The following is a 19,912-nucleotide window of genomic DNA, read 5'->3' as shown; positions in this document are numbered from 1 at the left end:
TAAAGTTCCTTCCTTGGGTCTTTGCACCTCCTTCCTCTGACCCTAAGCCTGCTGTGCAAACAATATTTCCTGCATACAGGCTGAACAGAGTGGGTCATCATGTGCAACCTTGCCATGCCCCTTACCCAGCATGGCATGGGTCAGGAAAGACCCGCAGGAGCCCAGTCCCAGCCAGCCAGGGCTGCCAGGACTTGCTGGGCTGGGAAGTAGGCCCCTCTCTGCTGCCAGAGCCCCAAAAGGATGAAGACAAGGATGTCAACACACCTTTTGCTCTTGGTTAGCCCATTGCTCAAATAAAGACATGGTGAGGCAGGACTCTCTCTCTCTGATGGGGAAATCCATCGTTTTAATTCCAGCTAGAAATCACTTCTGAGAGAGACACTGGGTCAAAACAGTAAATAAATTAATGGGATCAACTCCTGCATTCAGTGCCTTCCTTCCAGAGATGTGAACACAAAATCCCCAAATCCATATTTTAGAGCCGCCCCCACCAGTCTTAGCTTTATTTTCTGTTTGTCTTTTAAAGCAGGATCCCAGCAACTCAGGGGAAAGTAAGTGTGGAGGGATGGATGGACAGACAGCATCCCAGCCATGGAGCCCGGCTCAGCTCCAGCCTCTGCTGCCCCCTCCCTTCTTCAAGCAAGGCATACCCCACTACCTTCTTAGGGTGCCCCCACACTCTCACCCCATCGGCCCCAACCACCACCCCCGCCCACCTCACCAAGAGTACCCGGCTGCTGCACCTGTTGGGCTTATGGGCTACTCAGAGTAACTATTTCTGCCCAGCCCCCAAACCCTTCTAAACATCACCCACCCCTTGCCCTCCCCACTCTCCACATAATAACAGTGATTATTGCTAATGTCCTCCTCTGCAAAGGCCAGAGAAGGCAGGCCTCTTTCAGGGCAGGGGCCCTGGGGCCCCTCCAGCCTGGCCTCTGGAAGGAATGCAGGCCCCTCAGCTTGTGGGGGGGGTCCTGAAGTGAGAGGCCCTGTCTCCCCCAGCCCCCCATGCACACACACCCCATTCTGCTCCTGCTACAGGGACTGTGCCAGCATCACCCCAGCCTTTGATCCTGGCTTCCCAAATTCCAGAGCAGACTCTCCTGTGTGGCAGGCCCAGGCCCATCCGCCTCTGCAAGGCACAGCAGTCATCGCCCTGAGCCAAAGGCCCTTCAAGTGTTAGGGGTCTGCTTTGTCTTTAATTGTGGGGGAAAGTCATCCGCTGTGGGCCCCAGAAGCAGATTCCTCTCCCGCTCCATCCCTCCCTCTGCTAACCCTAGCCCTAGCCCTAGCCTTGCCTCCCAGGGATGGGGGAAGGAGAGGGGTCTTTCAGCCAACATTCTCCTTCTCTGGGAGATGGGGTCAAGTGCTGACGGGGAGGGAGGGGGGGTCATAGTTTCTGGATCCTTGCCAGATGGAGACATTTCAGGGGACACTTTCCAAAAGAGAGAGAGAGAGAGAGAGAGAGAGAAAGCAGCTGGTGATGGAGACCCCAAGACCTAGATGGCTCTCCTGAGGTCAGACTGGCTCCTGGGTGCCCCCGAGGAATCAAGATTTGGGGTGGGAAAGTGTCTGCTTCAACCCCAGGGCTTTTCTAGAGGGATCAGGAAAATGTCCTAAAAGGCTGAAGCCATGCGGTGGGGGGATGGGGATGGGACAGCCACCCCCTCCCTCCAAGCCCCCAGCCCCAACGCCTCCTGACAAAGCTGCCAAAGAGAGAAGAAGCCCTTACCAGAGAAGGGAGACAGGGGCAGTTGTGTGGAAGCAGCCTTGCAACACAAGGGGTGGGATGGGGGGGCTCTTGAGAGAGGTCCCTTTTCCTCATCTCCCCACAAGTCACCCCATTGTGCCCAAAGGAGCAGACGAATTAGGGAAGCCATTTCTGGGGCAGGCACAGACCCTTCACAGACAAGCAGACAGGTTGGGATCCCAAGGCTCTCTGGACCCCCACCAACCTCCTCTGGCAGAGGGATGAAGGGCAGCCCCATGGAATTAAGGGGCTCTACCCTCTGCCCCCCAACGGCTGCTCCCTCACCACACACCCCAACCCCAGGAGGCTGTGATGGCTCTGTTGATGGTGTTAGGAGGTCTGGCACTGGACATTGTGCCGGAGTGGATCCTCACGGGGGTCTTCAGGGAAGGCCTCGCTGGTGAAGCGCCTCCCCCCGAACCCCGGCTGGGGGAAGTAGTCACGCAGCTCGGCCTCCTCTGTGCCTTCGGTGGCCATGACCTCCTCCCGGGGAGGAAAGAAGGCCTGGAACTGGCGCAGCTGGTGGGGAGGCAGCCAGCCAGGATCTGGGAACCTCACCTGGGAGAGGGGAGAGAGAAGTGAGCCCCTTCTCACACATCAGGGCCCTTCCTCAGAGGACCTGGGGGGACCTGACTGGCACAGAGCTCCCCTCTGCCACGGTTCATATGTGAACAGCCTGGCCTGGGGGGAGCAGCGGAGAGGAAAGTGTGTTGCCAGAGAAACAGCCCCCCTGCAGGTTTGACCTGCCTGCCCTCCCCAGTTGTGCTCTCAGTACCTGGAACTCAATGATCAGCTTCCCCTTCTGGGTGGGGCACTGGTAGATAGGCATCCCTTCGTTGGGCACACACTTCCTGTCCCCCGGCTTAATCATGGTTCCTAGGGGGCAGCAGGAGAGAAGAGGATGGGGGCTCAGAGATGCAGAGGGAAGACCCCAACCACCAGGCAGGCAGTGGGCTTCTAGTGGCCCCCCTTTGAAGTCTGGGGAGCACAATGCTGGGACACCCCTTTCAAAGACCTCTGCTGAGAGAATGACCATCAGCCACTCAAGAGCTACCCACCTACTGGCACACTGAGTGTGCCACCTTGGCCTGGCCAGCTGAGAGGCCATCTTCATGGGTTCTTCTGTCTCAGGCACACTGTTGGGCCCTGATCCCACCCACTCACCTGGCCGTGAGGAGAGGAGGAGGCGCCTGTTGTCCAGGGTGTAGATGACCAGCTTGCAGCCACAGAGGGCATCCACCAGGGTCACCTCCCGCTTGACCACAAGGTCGTTGCCCAGGCGCTGGAAGATTGGGTGCTGCTTCTGGTCCAGGACTATGACCACATCTCCGGGCTGGAAGCCGGGAACTTGGTCGCCCTCCTGGTGGAAGGTGAGCTTCTGCCTGTCTGCCATGCCTGGCAGCGAGGTGAGGGACAGAGATGGGAAGGAGGCACGTGAGAGAAGTGGTCACCCAAGTGAATGCTGGTGGCCCCTGACGTTGTACCATCTTTCGCAGCACATGGGAGAGCTCCATTCGGGATTCCAGTTACCAGAATCCACCTCTAGCTAACATGGCATCATCAAATCCTGACCTGAAAGTGCTGGTGGAGAAATAGGGTCCCAGGGGAAGGCTCCAACCAGAAGGAGTCCTGCATCAGTGCCCTCCCAGACAGCCCCAGCTCCCCACCTTTCTCCACACAGATGTCGAGGAGCTTCTTCTCCCGGATGACCTTCCGGCCGTTGCAAGAAAGACAGCGATCCAGGGGCTGCACCCACTCCCCTTGACCGAAGCACTGGGAGCACATTGCCTGGACGTGATGGACCAAGTTCGGGCCAAGGCGGTGAATGACCACCTCCACACCAGAGCCATGGCACTTCGGGCACCTCGGGTCATGCCCTTCTCTGCCTCCGCGGCCTGGAAAAAGGGTGGGAGTCCACTCAGGAGGGGACCTGGAAGACTCCAGCCTCAAAGCTGGGGCAGGAGAGGACCTCCTGAGGGCAAGAGCTCTTTCACTGTGGTCTCTAGACCACCTGGAAGGGTGGCCAATGCTTATCCTTTGGAGATCTCTAAACAGCAGCAGGGTCAGGGCTCTCTCGGGAATGCTTTATTTGTGGAGACTAGATGGCCACCCAAACTCTGCCTAAGGCACTGCAAAGAAGGGACATCCCTCACCCTCCAAGGGAGTCCTTCCGTTCCAGGGCCAAACTTCCTTGGTTGTTCTTTCACACCCCGGTCTCTAGGTTCTGTCTGCCATTGAGAGAAAGTGTATTTGCTTGGCAAGACAGGGGCATGAATTAAAGAGGCAGGGAATTGCTCTCTAGGGCATGGGCAACCCAAAAGCCTCCTCAGAACAGACAGCCAAGCAATGTCCCTTCCCTCTGCCAACCCCAGAGGAATAAACTTGCTCACCACCACAAGTCTTGCAGATGATGTTCTTCTGGATAGAGATCTTTCGTGTGGTGCCTTTGTACAGCTCCTCCAGAGTGACTGACAGGTGATGGAAAGCTGTCCTTCCTAAAAGGAGACCACCAGAAGACCCCTGACCCTCTCTGGTGAGCACCCCCTCCTCACCTTGGTCCAGTGTTCACCAGTGGGTCAAGAGCTGGCCTGGCAGAACTGTTGTGCGCTCCTGACCTCTCTCCTCTGTCTGAGCAAGGGCACCACTGGGGACAGGAAGCCCAAGCCTTTGGAGGAAAAAGAGCCCTTTCATAGGCATTGACCCATGTTTTCCTAATGCTCTGCAGGGAGGAAATGTGGGATGAGCGTCTGGGAGGAGAGACTGGGCAGGGACTCTGAGGAGCAAAGACCTCTCCCTGTGAGCCAGCTCCAAGGAAGCCCTTAAGGGGACATGAGGGCTCTCCCCTACAAACACCCACACACACAATGGCACAGTGCCTTCCTCTGCTTTTACCGGCCAGCCAAAGGCCCATAGCCCTGGGTTTCCCATGTCCACCCCACAGGGAAGGAATGATGGAGGACAACTCCTCAGGGGACTAAAGAAGTTGTCCCTCGCTCCTCCCCAAGACAACTCAGACCAGCCCCAGGGAACATGGCCCATACCCACCCAGCAGGCCATGCCAAAGGCCCCCCTCATCTCCCCCTCTGTGCCACCTCTAACCCATTACCCCTCCGGCCGCCTCCCCACATACCTTTCCTCTCCACCCGGGCTCCGTGGGGGGAAGGCCCCCCACCAAAGAACAGGTTGAAAATGTCCATGGGGGGCCTGAACCCCCCTCTGCCAGCCGCGCCCCCTTCCTTCATGGCTCTCTCCCCTCCACGGTCATACACCGACCTTTTGTGGGGGTCTGACAGCACTTCATAGGCCTGAGAAATCTGTTTGAACTGCAGAGGGAGGGAGAGGGCATTAAACAGGCGCTGCTGCTGATGCCAGAACCCCCCCCCAGCCCAGCCCAGGCCCCCACCCAAGAGGACCACACTCCACACCTACCCGCTCGCCTTCGCTGGGGTTCTTGTCTGGATGGTACCTTAGTGCCAGCCGCCGGTACGCCCGCTTGATCTCCTCCACTGTGGCACTGGGCTTAACCCCCAGGAGGTCATAGTACTCGGTTTCCTTCACCATCTTCCCTCAAGAGTGGCCTGGAGGGGGGCACAGAAAGAGAGGGTGAGCAGCTGGGCCGCCAAGTAGCATGGAGGCCCCCCCTTCCCCCGGCTACCAGGCAGGAGGGTCTGGGGCCCTGGATCCAGGGAACCCCATCTTCACACACACACACACAGATGCAACAGCCAACACTTTTAAACCTAAAAAGAACACCCAGCTAGCTCCTTTTGAGAGAGAGAACTATCCAGCCACCTCATCAGCTGAGCCCCAAGCAAAAGCACCCCCCCCCCCTAACAGCTGCCACTGACCTTGGGCAGCTTGGGTTCCTTGGGGGGGGGGAAAGTGGGGGGCAAAAAATCGCCTTCCCCCGGCAGGCCCCCCCCCGCCTACCTGGCCCGGCTGGCCACCCCCTCCTCGGCGTCCTCATGATAATGCCTCCTCCTCCTCCTCCTCCTCCTTGCAGTGGACCAACCTGTTGGAGGAAGCCATAGGAGGGTGTGGGTCTGGACCTGGGAAGGGGGTGCGTCACATTCCACAGGTGCTTATTACCTGGCCCGCCTCACAGGATGAGCGTGAGTGTGCTCCTCTTAGGCCCTGCGGGGCGTGGAGTGCATCACTCAGGCAGCTGTGGTGGTGGCACCCAAAGCACAGGATGAGCCGGCTCCCATGCCCTACTTCTGGCTCCCTTCCCCCCTGCAGCTGCCACCTCACCCCAGGGCCTCCCTTCCGCTGGGGCACTTGCTTGCCAGGCGATGCCACATGGGCGCAGGGGGCCAGGGGCCAGCCCTTCTGGAGGCCTCCCTCTCAGCAGCCCCTTCCTCCTCTTTCTGCTGCTGCTCACCCTCTTCTCTGCAGGAAAATAACTCCACAGCTGTTCAGCCAGACCTGCCTGCTGTCCTGATTGCCAGACAGGACTATGACTGGCCATCCCTCCATTCCTTCACTCCTCCTAAAAATGCTGGTTGGGTGAAGGGTTGCAGTGGGAGCACAGGGGCAGAGCACCTCCTTTGCTTGCAGGAAGTCCCAGGTTCATATCCTGGTAGCACTGCTCAGGACAGGATGGGGAAGCCGGCAGAGCCAGAGCAGCCCAAGATGGAAACATGGGGCAAGAGGGAGCTCAGGGAGAGATGCCCAGGCCCCTTCCTGGCTGCTTGCCCACCTGCCTGCCTCCTCCAGGGCTGCAGAGGGGGGCGAGCAAAATTATCTCCCCAGATCCTCCTGGTCAAGCCACACCAAGCAGCCCACTTGGGGCAGAGTCTGTGCCAGCCATGGCAGGACCCTAAGGATGCACAACCCATGACTTGCCCCATCCACTCAGGGCGCTCACCCTCCCCTCAGCCATCTTGGCAGCTAAAGAACAGCAGGGCAGCCTCGCACATTTGGAGTGGGGTTTTACAGGTCGTCTGTGTCTGCCAAAGGCCCCAAGAGCAGCAGCAGCAGCAGCAGAGAAAGATCTCCCCCTGACCCCCAGCCCCCTCCCCACATAGGAATTTCCTCTGGCTCTGACTGAACCCATCTTCCCCATGGAAGAGACACAACAGGCAAAGACGGAGCCATGCATGCAGGTGCCTGTGGGTACCCATCTGCCCCGTCAGCCCTTCTGCAGGTGCCAAGGCAGCTGAGCTCAGGAAACTCTGTTCTCAAAACACTTGGCAGACTGTGCTGGATCAGCAACAACTGGAAAGCAGCCTCGTCCCTCAGGGCCCCTGGGCTCCTGGCCATGCAGGAGCAAGGGATGCCGTTGAGACCAGATGTGTTGAGAAGTCTGCAGGATGGGCTCCGGTTTCTCTGTTGCCATGATAGGTCAGTGCCCTTGCCTCGCCTCTGATGAATGTTATGGCCGGTGCAAAGTTTGCACCATCCAGAAGCTGACAAGTTGGTGCCAAGCCAGAGTTAGGATGGCACAGTGGTGCTGATGCAGCAGCTCCCAAGACCCCAAAAGCATCTGGGGTGATCTGGACAGCCTCCTGGTCTCCTCTTTGTGGAAGGAAAAGACCCACCTTGGCTGGGCAGATTTCCAACACTGACCGCTTTAATGCTGGTCAAGCGAGGATGCAGCAAATGATGGGTCAAGCGAGGATGCAGCAAAGAACCGGTGGCAGCTGAACGAAGGTCATTCATGCTCTGCAGAGGAAAAAGTGAGGCAGGACCTTCTCATCTGGAAACACTTCTGACCTGGAGGAGGTCCTGGCTCTCACCAGAGGCAAGCAGCAAACAGCAGTGTCCAAAGGAGAACAGCCTCTTCCTGAGGCAATGGGTTGTTCTGGCATGGAGCAGCACACAATAGTCAAAGTCAGCTGCCACAAGGTGGTTGTTGTTTTGTTTTTACTCTGGAGCTGGGCTGGGGGTCTTGCTCCTGCTGGGCCTTTCCTTAGGCTGCACAGCCCCAGGTGCCCCACAGAGAGACCCAGGGGGCAAAGAAGGGCCCCCAGTGCCCAGTCCTGCCCAGGGCATCCCAGCTGGAGAGGCAGCCAGGGAGGAGGTGCTTTTGGTGGGAGAGGATGGGGAAAACCTCCTTCCTGGGAGGACCCCAGCAGAGGGTTCCCCTGAATAAGCAAGAAATGGGTGCCTCTGCCAGAGCCAGAGCCAGCTAAGGACGCCTGGCTGGCCTTTCATCCTCAGCCAAGCCAAGCCAAGCCAAGCCAGCCGGACTGGTTTGCTGCTTCTCCTGCCCAAGGGAAGGAGAGGCCCTTGTCTGTAAGCACTGATAAAAGTGAAGGCGAAGGCTTTCGTGGCCGGCATCCCTAGTTTTTTTGAGGGTTTTTGGGGCTGCCTCGCTGGGGTCTCTTGCCAGACCTTGCCTCTATTGAATAAGCTTTGTATGTCCCACTTCTCCTAATGATGCCAGAGCTGTGCAGGTAGTTAGGAGAGGCTCTTCCCAGCCTCACCAGCCTTGCGCTTCTGGTTTGTAGGAGAACCTGAGAGGGCCATCGGTTGAGCAAGTGCCCTCTTTGGCCTTCAGCCACCGGGAGGAGAGAGCAAAGTGGGGCAACAACAAAGGGAAGAAAGCCATCCCTGAAAGAGTCAAAGCACAATAGCAAGCTACATTAATCTCTGGGGATCCCTCCTGGGAGCCAATGTTTCCGACGCCCAGACGTGGGAGAGCCATATTGACCGCATTCTTGTTTGGGAGTCCAGCTGCTCAGCACAGCTATAAGGGTTGGAAAAACCATCATCCAGGAGGAGGCCTCTGGCTCCCATCCCAAGACATTCATTTTCTTAATGACAAACAAGAATCATTAACAAGGAAGAAATCCTTGACCTGCAATTGCCAGCAACAGATAATTTGCATTTTGTGTTACAAACAAGGGAGGTGATATTTACTTCTTTTCTTGGTGTTTTAAATAATGCTTCAAAATCCAGGGCCCTTTCACACTACACGGTCATACAGCTCTCTCATCCCTGTCTAATTGTCATGGCAACATTTTGTGGCATCCTGGGATTTGTAGTTTAGGGAGGGGTCAGTACTGACAGCCAACATGGTGTAATGGTCTGAGCGTTGGACTTTGTCTCTGGAGGCCCGGGTTCAAAGAGTGACTCAAAACAGTTTAAATATATAGTCCAAACTCAGCTTTAGCAATATATTTCAAGGCCCCCTCCTCTGTTTCTTCTTCAGTTGCTGTCCTTCCTTCCTTGTGGCCACAGGAGGGCAGCAACTGCCGTGTGCAGGATCCTCTGGCTGGCTGGACTTCCTGACTGCCCTCCAAGCCAAGCTGTCCAGGGCGACAGCTGGGCAGCAGGCCAGAGCACCCCAGAAAATGCCACCAGCAGGGAACCAGCTTCCTCTGGGGAGCCCCCCAAAACAGCATCAACATGAGGGATGTGTGAGCACCAGGTCAGGAGATGAGGCAGAGCCAGATACCCGCTGGACCCTTCTTTGACAGGTCCCTTGTCAAGAAGAAACAGAAAAGCCGCTTCTCTCCTTGGGGCCAACGCAACGTAAGGCAGGAGCACAGCAACGGGGCCGGAGTGCCAGGCAGGGAAAGGGGGAGCCCCATCTTGGCCGTCCTTTGGCAAACAGCCCCAGCAACACCAGATGGATGCCTTTTCAATTGCTTTGTGCCCTAGCTGTGCGTGAGGCCTTCAGACCAGACAGAAACCCAGGCCAGAGATGAATCCCTGGGCAACAGAGAAAAGGCAGGGACCAGACCTCGCCTCAGTCGTGGGAATTGCGGCTCTGAGCTTCTTTGATGCAATCCAGAAGGAACTCCTTGGCTGAAGGGTTTGTCCCATGGCAAGTGGAGCTTCCGTCACTTACAATGGACTGCTGGGTTTCCCTTCAGTCCAAAAGCAAATGTCCAAGGAACAGTTGTAAATATGATGGCGGCACTGGCTGCCAATAAACCTACACATTGTAAACCGCTGTGGGAGTGTTTAAGTGCACTGATAAGCGGTGTATAGAAATGTACTTGCTGTTGCTTCTGCTATCCTTCAGGTTCAGATGGCCAGCACAAGCTTTCCTGGGCAAGAAAGCATTTCTTCTGTCTTAATTCCCCACAGAAGTCATGGGCCTGGCAAGGAAGCTGCACAAAGGCTGGATCTGAAGGGGTTCCCACTGCAGCCTGCTGTGTCTCTGGGTGTCCCTGTGGGTCTGTGTGTTTGTGTCGCTAGATGGCACCCACTCGCTTCTCTTTCCTTCTCTCCCCTTCCCTTCCTTTCCTCTGCTTTCATCAGCTGTCAGCTTTCCATCACCTGGACAGCTGTGTCAAAGGTGCAGAGCTTCCGAAAATATTTTCTTGGCTGACAAGATGCTGGAACTGGATTCAGCCACCTCCCAGCGTCTAGTTGCCTGGTTGTTGCTAGCTTTCTTTTTCTTTTTGTCTTGGGGAGGAAAAGGATGGAGAAGATGTTGAGGCTGCCCTGGGCCCTGCCTGAGACCACTGCAAGAAAAGGAGGGCAAACTTTGGGTAGTTCACAGTTTGTGGGGTGGCAGAAATTATCCCTCTGCAGTGGGACTCTTGGATCCTCCATTCACATCTGAAAATCCTTGGGAAGGAAAGCATTTCTGCAGAGGCCCATCACACATGGCTTGCTGAAAAGTGCAACAGGTCAAAAAGATCCTGCTTGCCAAACTGCTGGTCCAGGCCAAAACCCCTGGTTCAGCCAAAGAGTAACTCTGCCAGGGTCAGCGCCAGAGGCAGACAGAAGGAGATCCTGAGATCTACACACCACGAAAGACAGAGGAGGGAATGAACAGCTCCCAGTGTTGGGGATGATGGTGGTGGTGGTGGGAGTGGGGACAACATGATGCTCCACAGCTGGATCTAGCGGGGAAGGGGCACGTGTGGTTCAGACCCACATGGGGTGGGGGCAGGGGCTGCTTTGACTGTACCACTTGGAGTAAGTGAAAGAATGGGATAGGAAGTCAGCACTGTTTTCAAGATGTCTTTTCAGTTTTGGTCTGAATCATTCACATCTGCTAGGAGAGGGAGGAAAACAGGAAAGGGCCCCACGAGGAAACCAGCCGAGGCCTTTTCTTTCAGTTCTCCTCCGAATAATGGCATTTCCAGACCCTTTCGAGAGGCATTACTCAGCTCTCAAGTCTGATGTCATCCCATTATCTGCAGAAGCCGGAGGAGGGGGAGGAGGAGGAGGGAACACAGGAGGGCCAAGGAGGGGAAAAGGCTCTGGATCTCTTGGGACTCCAGCCAGGCATTTCCCTCTCTCTGACTCATATGTTTCTGCTGAATTAACCCTGAATTAAACCTAGAGGGATCCAACTTGGGCAGGAAGGACCCCTGAAGAAGGTGACGGCAGACCTGAACTGTGCCTGGGAGACCAGAGGGACCCAGTTTGGACATTGGGGTGCGGCACACATCCCCTCAACAGACAGAGCTGTGAAATGCTCTGTTCCTGACAAACGGAAGAGATTGGCAAAGGTGCCCCTGCCCTTCACCCAGCTTGGACCACTTCCCACTAAAGGCAGGCAGGCAGGCAGGCAACCTCCAACCTCCCTTTGGTTGCTCTGCAGGGATGCAGAGCTGGACTTGGCCAACCCACATGTTTGGTAGCCCTGGCAGCAGAGGACAAATCCTGCAAAGGGGGCCCAGTGGGCAAGAGGCTGGTTAAGAAAAAGCACTCTGGGTCAGTCCCCGGGCCTGGAGTCTTCTTTGGCAGACGGTTCTGTTTCGACCAGAAACTAGAATTCCCACCTCCCCTACAGAGTTCCTGAGAGGGCTCCTGTGCATGTACAGAGTGCATTCCCCTTCCTGTTCAGGGAAAGGGGAACCCCAGCCCCTCGCCTGGAGGGCCGCTTACACCCCCTGGATGGTACAGAAACCATCTCACAAGGAAGGACCCGTCAGTCAACGCCTGCACCCTGCCTAAAGCAAGGCTCTCGGTCTCTCTCCTGACAACTCCAGAATGGGAACGTGAGCCAGCCAGACAGTTGGCAGCCAGCTGGTGTGAAAATAACCCCTGCCTCCTCCTCCTCCTGAATGGGACTGGCCAGCTGGAAGCACTGCTCAGATTCCACCGGTGCTTCTGTGATCTGTGATACTTTGGAAGAGAGCCACTCCTGGGGCTGGCTAGCTTGTCTCCAGTTCAGGTAGCCCAGCCAAGTGTCTCTGAGAGGTCCAGGGTCAGAGCGAGAGGAAGAGGCAGCCATCCTCACGCAGATCAAGGGCATTAGGGTGGGACCCAGTTACCCACCCAAAAAAGTCTCCATGTAAGACTCCAAAGTCCTGCATTTCATATTACTTGGTGGAGCCAAAGGTGGACTCAGGAGCAGACCAAAATGTGGACAGAGAGGTGCCCCCCTGGGACCCCTGGAGGAGCCACAAGGGGCTTCTGGACCAGCCAAGGCCTTGTCCTCCTCTTCTTGCGCTCTGGTCCCTCTGACCCAACAGGTGTTAAGGAGCCTGACTATGGTGCCTTCCCAAGGCATTACAGCCCTGTGAGCAAATGCTTGGCACTCCCTGGGCACCTGCTCATGCCTTGGTTGCTGCAGCCCTGCCTCTGGTTTACTCTCCCTCCTGGGGCAGTTGTGTGTGTGGTTGTGTGTTGTGCAGCTGAGACCCCTCCTGGAGTCCAAGCATTCTGGGATGCCATTCCAGTCTAATCTCTGCTTCTCCGCAGAAAGCCAGCTGCTCTCTGGCGTCCTGCAAGATGCCTCCATCCCCCACCTCCCAGCCTCCCTCTTGGCCAGAAATAGACATTGGGGTGAGACAAAGTGGGGACTGCTCCCCCCTCACCCAGGTGGCCTTTCCTGGCTCCTCTTCTCCCGGGGCAGGCCCTGGACAAAGGGGTCCCTTGGAAAGTGGTTCTGCGTTGGAGACCCCCAGCTCTGCCGGTGGCCTGCCCTCCTGCCCGCCCTTTTGTGGGCTCCTCCAGTCCCCTCTCTTCCTCCTCCTCCTCCTCCTCCTCCTCCTCCTCCATCACCTTCCCTTGCAGCAGCTGGGGACTCATAATTACTGGAGAAATCAGGATGTTTACTCCTTTGGAAATTGCTGTTTACTGTTGCCAACTAAGGCCCTTTTGGCGATCTTTGGGCACAGACGGTTATTTTTGTTCTCTATTTTAATATTCCCTCGTTGTTGCTGAGGTTGCCATATGCCTTGCAGACTCCCAGGGAAGTAGCAAAGCAGAGACTTCACCTGCAGTCTCTGCCTGGACCCCCAAATGGCTCATGCACTCGACTGATCAAAAAAGAAATCTTTGTACTCTGGCACAAATTTTGTGCCAAGTGAGTCCTGAACTGTAAAAAGAGTCTTCATAGTTTTGGGATTGACTCTGTGCAAAATTTTCACATAGTTGGTTTGTGCAGTCATTTCAGGACTCTTCTCGTCTTGGCACTCGAGGAACATGATTCCAGACCATTTCTGAAATATTATTTCCAGCCTAATACACACACACACACACACACACACACACACACACACGGTGATTAGGCTGCCCAAGTGACTTGGGGAAAAGGCCAGGTTTTGAGAGCTGCAATGGTGGTCTTCCTGGTGGATGCAGCACTTTCTGACACATTCCTCTATGGGGAGGGCCCATGCTAAGGGTGCCCTTAAATGCCCACCATTAGCCCAATGAGTCCCTGTCTCAAAGGCTCCTGCCGCTTCCACAATGCTTTAGACAAGCGGCACAAGCCAGTCTGGGACTCTTCCCAGTTGATGGCGAGGTTTTCAAGGGGCAAAGGGGTGTCCTAGGGGTAGTTACCCCAAGGAAGGAAGGTGTGCCCAACATTGGGAACTATTTTATTCCCCCCTCTGTTGCCATTGGCACAGTCAGCCAGCCAGACCTGGTTGCCTTGCCCGCTTTGCCCTTGGAGTGCTCCGGTGTGAATAGATTGGCAAGGGCTCCTTGGAGGCTGAGCATCCAAGGGGCTTCATAGCATCTTAGAGCTGAAAGGGGCCACAAGGGCCATCTTGTCCACACAAACCCTGCCAGACAGCATTTCATTTCAGCAGAAGCTGCTTGTTACCTGATTGTGGGACAAGCCCCATTGGGTGAAATGCACAGCATTTCAAGGGACATGACCTCCTCTAGTACAGTATTCAGCCTGGCATCCCAAGGAATGAAGCCCAGCATGCAGGGGAGGGGGTGGGGGGTCCCAGAGTGGAGCAGGAGCAACATCTGTTGTGGGCCGCTCCCCCCAATTTCCATGAAACCGGAGCCCCTTCAGTTGCTCCTCTCTCCTCCACCCGTCCTTCTCTCCTTCCTTCCTTCCTCCCTTCCTTCTTTGGTGGGGCTGATGGCCCCAGGAGCGCATTCCAGAGGGCAGCCCCCTCCCCACAGCTGAGGGGCTCCTAATCCATCTCCATGGAGTCCAGTCAAAGGTGAGGGGCCTCTTGTGATCTTCCCTTTCTGGGTTTAGACACTTCACGGGAGAAAGCCCTCAGGGTTGTTGGGTTTTTTTTCCTTCTGGAGGCCTTGTATTGGCAACAGCTGCAGAATTGGGGGGGGGGTCTTTTTCCAGGGAGGGAGGGAGGGCTTATTATAGAGCCAGGGCTGAGCCACCCTTCCTTTTCTGGCCCTGACATAGACTAGCATCCATCCCCGTTGACTCCCAGCTCTCTCAAGCTCAGGACCAGCAAGAAGAGGAGCTTCACTTGTACTTGGAAGCAATCTCTGTGCGCATGTGTGTATGGACCCTTGTCTCTGGAAAGTTCACGGTGCAAAGGATGGAGGTTCATAAGGCTCTTCCTTGCAATGACCCCCAAGGAAAAGTTGTCCATCACGACAGATGCTCCACAAGTTGGGAAGGAATCAGAAAAATCCATGGGGTTGCCATAAGTCTCTGCCACATTAGTGAGACTGTTTGTAATTGGCATCATGGCACCCCTCCTGGGCTTCCCTTTTTGAGGAGGAAATGCTGCTGTTTTCAAGGATTGAGCCGCGATTTGCCATTTCTCCAGCTTGCAAGGAGATTCCTCTATCAAGGTCCTCCTGGTGTCCCTGGGACACTACTCTCCTGCCTCCATCTTCCATGTGCTATTATAAATAACTCTTTGACTTTGCAAGTGATTTATTTACATTGTTCTTTAATCCCAGCACCTCTTATTTTAGAGAGGAGGAGAAGCCGAGATGGTCGATGGGTGGGTGCCATGGCACTCCCTTCCCCAGGGCCCTGTGACGAGGCCGATCCAGTCATGGCAGCAGCGCACTTGTGGGGAACCGGGCCCTTTCCTGGGGTCCCCAATGGAGCCCCACATGGGAGGGCTGCCCCTCATTCCTGGGCTCTGCCCTCATCCGAAAGGAGCAAGCGGCCAGCCAAGAAGTGAATCTGGGCAGCTGAGGTGCTGGTGGTGATAGAGGGTGGGAGGCAGAAAACAAACCTGCCAAACAATGTGGTCCTTTGCATTTTTTGTGTCCCACCCCATTTTTTCTCCTTCTTTTTCTTCCTCCTCCTCTTCCTCCTCCTTGACATTCCTCCAGGGCTGCGGGAATCGCCTGGCACATTCCTCCCTTCCCACATTCATTCCCTCCCTCCCTCCATCTGTCTGTCAAGGAGCCTTCATTGTTCTCAGTCTTTGGGAATGAAATGAGGGGCTTTTTTAGGGGGAACAGGGGGAAAGATGGGGCTAAGGCGCAGAGCAGTTCCCCCTGGTACACAACATGGAAGAGGGGCAACAGGATGAGTGGGCAAAGCTCAGGGGTGGAGGAGAGGCTTCGCCCTTCTCTGCTTGGTGCAAGCCCCCCATGAGTTTGTGGGGATGTGAGCATGGAGGCACCCCTTTCCTCCTCCTCCTCCTGGTCCTCTGCACAAAGCCTGCGGCCGATGTGGGGAGCTGGGCTGGATGAGCTCATGGCGCTGGGTGAGGTCACCCTCTCCTCCTTCCCAAAGAGCTGCTGCTTTGTCTAGGTCTCCTCCTCCTCCATTGAATTGGCCCAGAAGGAAACAAAGGCCCCCCATCATGCCCTGGACCAGGGCCAGGGAGCTGCAGAGAGAGAAGGGGGAGCCTCAGCCATCATGGGGCAGGGGGCTCAGGAGGGAGGCTTCAGGGGTGGACAGAGAGATGGATGGATAAGCACCGAGCGGAGGGTCAGCAAGGAGAGGGAAGGTGGATTGGTGCCATCCCTGTGCCAAGCCCAGAAAACAAAGGCCACGCAGTGCCCGGCTTCTGGTTTTCACTGAGGCCAGGTTGGAATATTTCCAAGGATTCACATTACGTTTCCTGGAGATCATGTGAATGCTGGCCTTTCAAAATGGGGTTCAGTGACCCATTCCTCAGGGTCTTAGCTGTGAAGGCCTTGCTTCTCTGTGACACACCTGAATGTTGCTGCCTAACAACCTGCTTCGCATGTCGCTCTACAAGATCCAGAACTTCATGCTGCGTCGCATGTATTGCTTCTGGCTCGTTGAAGTTGTGATTTTTAGAAGCACACTGGCACTGCCCTTTCTGTTCACCCATACTGTGCAGGAGGAAGAATCATTAAAATGTGCCTCCTTGCATTTGTAAGTGTGGCCATTTGTTGTTGTTGTTGTTTTGTTGTTGTTGTACAAGCAAGCACACCCGACCCGGCTGCCTGGTGCTTCCCTTGCTGGCCCATCTCTTTGCACCCCTCCGGAGTCCCATGACACCCAGGGACATGCCAGGGACACTGCCCCCAACGCATCTCCATCCCCAAATCGGATTACATGTGCTCCAGCGGCCGCATTTAACAAGCCCCAACCGTCTGTTCTGGCACATCGATGTAACAGAGACAATAAAGGGACTTAGGTTTGGTCCGGTGGCTTCTCCTCCCACCAGAAACTGGGGCTGTGGATGGAGTTCTCTTGGGGTTCCTCGCTCCAGCTTGGGTGCCCCCAGAGCAGGAAGGGGCCTCTGTACTTAAGCGCTGCTTTCCTTCTTTCTTCTAAAATAGTAGTAATTAGAATTATTACTGTTGTTTATTTATTTATTTCCTCCTTTTTCCCAAGCTGGGACTCAGGGCAGCTTAGAACATTAAAAAACATGTTACAATTAAAAGCATACAAAAATTAAAAGCATGCCAAAAACCAGAATTAAATCGAGTCCCGAAAGAGTAATTGCTTTGTTGTTGTCCCTTCTTTAAATTCCCTCCTCAGTCTTTTCTTATACTGTATACAATGTCGTAATGTTAAGTGGGGATGTCTGGGGATAGATAGATAGAAGAAGAGAAATCAAACCAAAGAGATACAAACCATAGAGAGAAAGGGAAAGCAACAGGAACCAAATGGAAGCAAAGAAACAGAGGAGCAAAAGAGGCCAAATGTAGATCAAAACCCATCAAAGAGCCATAATTCAGCCTCAGGGACCACTTTTGGAAGCATTATGGCTTTCCTTTCCCCACAAAACAGGAGCCTAGTGCAGAGGGCTATTGGTTTGGGAATGGCTGACCCAGAGCAATGGTTCCTAACCTTTGGTCCTCCATTTATTTTGGACTTCAGATCCCAGAAACCTCCTCTGCAGGCAATTTGGCCTACAGTCGGGGACGATGGGAGCTGAAGTCCGAAGGCGCTTGGGAACCACTGGTTTGTTCAGAGGAGGTTTGCCATGTCTTTTCCCTGAGGCTGAGAGAGTGTGACCAGAAGTTCACAAGCACAGCTTCCCCAAATGACCCTGAAATCCCTCTCCATTTTGCCTTGGGAAGTGGGGGACTCTTTTCTTCCAAACAGAGACAAGATGGTCACCTTTGGGGGCTCCTTTGCCAATGGGGCTGGACTGGAAGGCCTCTGGGAAGAGGAGGGCGGCGGGCTCTCCTTCTTTGGAGGCTGTTTTGAGAGAGAGGCTGGGCGTCCATTTGCCACAAGAGGGAGGGCTCCTTTGACTGTGAGTTCCTGCATTTGGATGCTATGTCTATTAATACGTCTGTAGCGTTGTGAGGGAAGCAAAAAGGAGGGTGTCACCAGGAAGAAATGAAACAAACAAACAAATAAATGTGTTTTATATATATTTGTTCGTGTTCATTTAATTTATACTCTACTTTTTTCTCTCAATACAGGACTTGAGAGGCAGAATGAAACCTGAAGATGTTTGAAGATGGAAGGATGGAAGAGAAAAGGAAGGAAGAGAAGGAAGGAGCAAAGAAAGAAACGAAAGGAAGGTAAAGCAGTGCTAAGGTGCGGATGAATTGCAGCCAACTCAGTGAAGATAATCATAGAATCATAGAATCATAGAGTTGGAAGAGACCGCAAGGGCCATCCAGTCCAACCCCCTGCCATGCATAACGTAAGGCCTTCCAACGTGAAGGAAAATGCTGCACGTACACATACACAAACACACATAGACACATACACACAGCGACAACCATCCATAGACTAGTCATAGGTTTGGTCACGCTCCAGGGATCTGTCCTAAAGATGCCTTGAACCACTTTGGAGTTCTTGCAAAGAGGTTGCAAAGAGCTGCTGCCAGAGTCTGGCTAAACCTTTAGCTAGTGTTCAGGTGCCACTGAGCAGGTAAAGAGTAACAGCATAGACCCCCTCAGTTTCCTTCCTGTGCCTAAATCGAGACTGCAGCCTTGGGACCTGCATTCTTGGCAATGGAAAACCGAAAACTTTTAGTGCCACTCCTAGAATAAGCGACAAAAGGTATATTTAAAGGCCCAGTAAATGTACTGATTGCCTTATGTTAAAGCTGTAGGAATGGCAACAGTACGAGAGGCTTTTCCTCAAGTCTAATGCAGCTTTATTGTTCTTCTGCCCTTCTCAAAACTGAATAGAAAAATCAAGAATTGGAAAAATATAGCTGATGGAGTGGCAAAACAATGGCAATTGCAAAGGCCTAGTTGAGGCAATAAAAAGGTTTCTCTCTACTGGGAGAAATCATCCCCAAAAGGGGGAAAAATAGTAAAAGAGGTCCAGGAGAATGAAGGGAGGTGGCTTGGGTCGCATATTAATGCAAAGCCTCTCTGACTTTACCCTCAGCCCCTATTAGAGTAGTTGGAGACGATGACAGAACCAAAAGGGGAATTTGAATGTGAGAGAAAAGCTTAAAGCATATGAGTTAAGGTATTATGTCAAAGACAAGTCTAGAACAGAATCTTTATTATGGTCCTAGAATAGCAGAAGCATAAAAGACATTTAGCCTGAGCTATGGCCCATAAGATGCCTTGGAGGACAGTGGACGCTCCTTCATTGGAGAGTCAAAGCAGAGGTTCCGTCATCACTGTCAGGAGTCCTTTAGTGTGGATTCCTGCGCTCTCTGTCAGGGTTGGTCTTTATGACCTCTGGGGTACCTTCTAGATTTATTCTTCTACAGTTAGGATCTGAGCCATCAGGTGAGAGAGATTAGCTCCAGAGTAAGACCACACACATTCTTCATGGATGCTGCTTATGCAAAGATGAGAACTTTTTTATTCAGGTTAGTTCTAGCCCAGAGGGTGGGAATGGCTGAGAAAACCATGCATTTTGCTTATTCCTTGAAGGTAGTGACAGGGAGGGGAATTCTAACTGCCATGGGGCCTCTGTCAGTAAGTACAGCACACCAAGGAAGGGTTTTCTCCACTCGTGCAATCATCCTTTTCATTATTTCTCTTCCTAAACGTCTACATGCAGCTTGGAGGGCAAATCCCCCGCGGGGCGAAACCCTCCACCTCCGTTTTGGGGCACTGCAGTGGCTTCTGGACAAACCCTTTCTATCTGTTTGCCCAACGCAAAGCGCAGAGGGGCATCCCTGGCAGAGCATGCTTCAGGCCCCACCGGAGGGAGAGCGAGGGGACGCACCTCTGCCGCCGTGGGGGACGCCATGGGGACCTGCCATCTTGCTCCAGCCTTTTATTTAAAAAAGCCTGCCTGGGGGAGGATGGGCCTTCCCTTCATCCACCATCTTGAGGGAGAGAGAGGTGGGCTAGCTCCACCAGGCATGCCTGGGGGAGGACGGGCCCTCCCTTCAGCCGCCATCTTGAGGGAGGGAGAGGCAGACTAGCTCCAAGAAGCCAAGTCCTCCCTCCAGTCCATCTGCCTTGGTCCAGGCCTGGGAGGTTGAGAAGAACTGCTGGACCTCATCCCCTTCCCCACCACCACTCACTTCCCCTTTTGTGTTGTGTCTTTTTAGATTGTAAGCCTGAGGGCAGGGAACCGCCTAATTAAAAAGATTGTATGTACAGCGCTGTGTAAATTTACAGCGCTTTATAAATAAAGGTTAATAATAATAATAATAAAATCCTAAAATAAAGTAAATTTAAAATCCCCAGATAAAACAGCATAATAAAATA

At 54.2% G+C, this 19,912-nt stretch overlaps 1 protein-coding gene across 1 annotated transcript; it reads right to left on the bottom strand.

The window, feature by feature from the left end:
- Positions 1-1,904: 1,904 nt before the first annotated feature.
- On the bottom strand, positions 1,905-5,320 carry LOC121915774 (dnaJ homolog subfamily A member 1-like). Its single transcript, XM_042440286.1, has 7 exons — positions 5,180-5,320; positions 4,881-5,073; positions 4,141-4,245; positions 3,418-3,645; positions 2,915-3,145; positions 2,526-2,626; positions 1,905-2,308 (listed from the first exon to the last, which is right to left on the bottom strand). Exons 1-7 carry the CDS (start codon positions 5,309-5,311, stop codon positions 2,081-2,083), a joined length of 1,218 nt encoding a protein of 405 aa, XP_042296220.1. The 5' UTR covers positions 5,312-5,320; the 3' UTR covers positions 1,905-2,080.
- Positions 5,321-19,912: the final 14,592 nt, after the last annotated feature.

The sequence above is a fragment of the Sceloporus undulatus genome, chromosome 9 (assembly GCF_019175285.1).
Source record: "Sceloporus undulatus isolate JIND9_A2432 ecotype Alabama chromosome 9, SceUnd_v1.1, whole genome shotgun sequence".
NCBI classification, from domain to species: Eukaryota; Metazoa; Chordata; class Lepidosauria; order Squamata; family Phrynosomatidae; genus Sceloporus; species Sceloporus undulatus.
Note: the sequence above shows the minus strand (reverse complement) of the source record. Positions and strands in the feature narration are given on the sequence as shown.

Excerpts from the sequence above, each read along its gene's own strand:
- LOC121915774 (XM_042440286.1), bottom strand. The coding sequence starts at position 5,311 with ATGGTGAAGGAAACCGAGTACTATGACCTCCTGGGGGTTAAGCCCAGT. Across the intron at positions 4,246-4,880 it reads AGCCCGGGTGGAGAGGAAAG|GAAGGACAGCTTTCCATCAC; the intron begins GTATGTGGGGAG and ends GTCTCCTTTTAG. Across the intron at positions 2,309-2,525 it reads AGCTGATCATTGAGTTCCAG|GTGAGGTTCCCAGATCCTGG; the intron begins GTACTGAGAGCA and ends CCCCTCTCCCAG.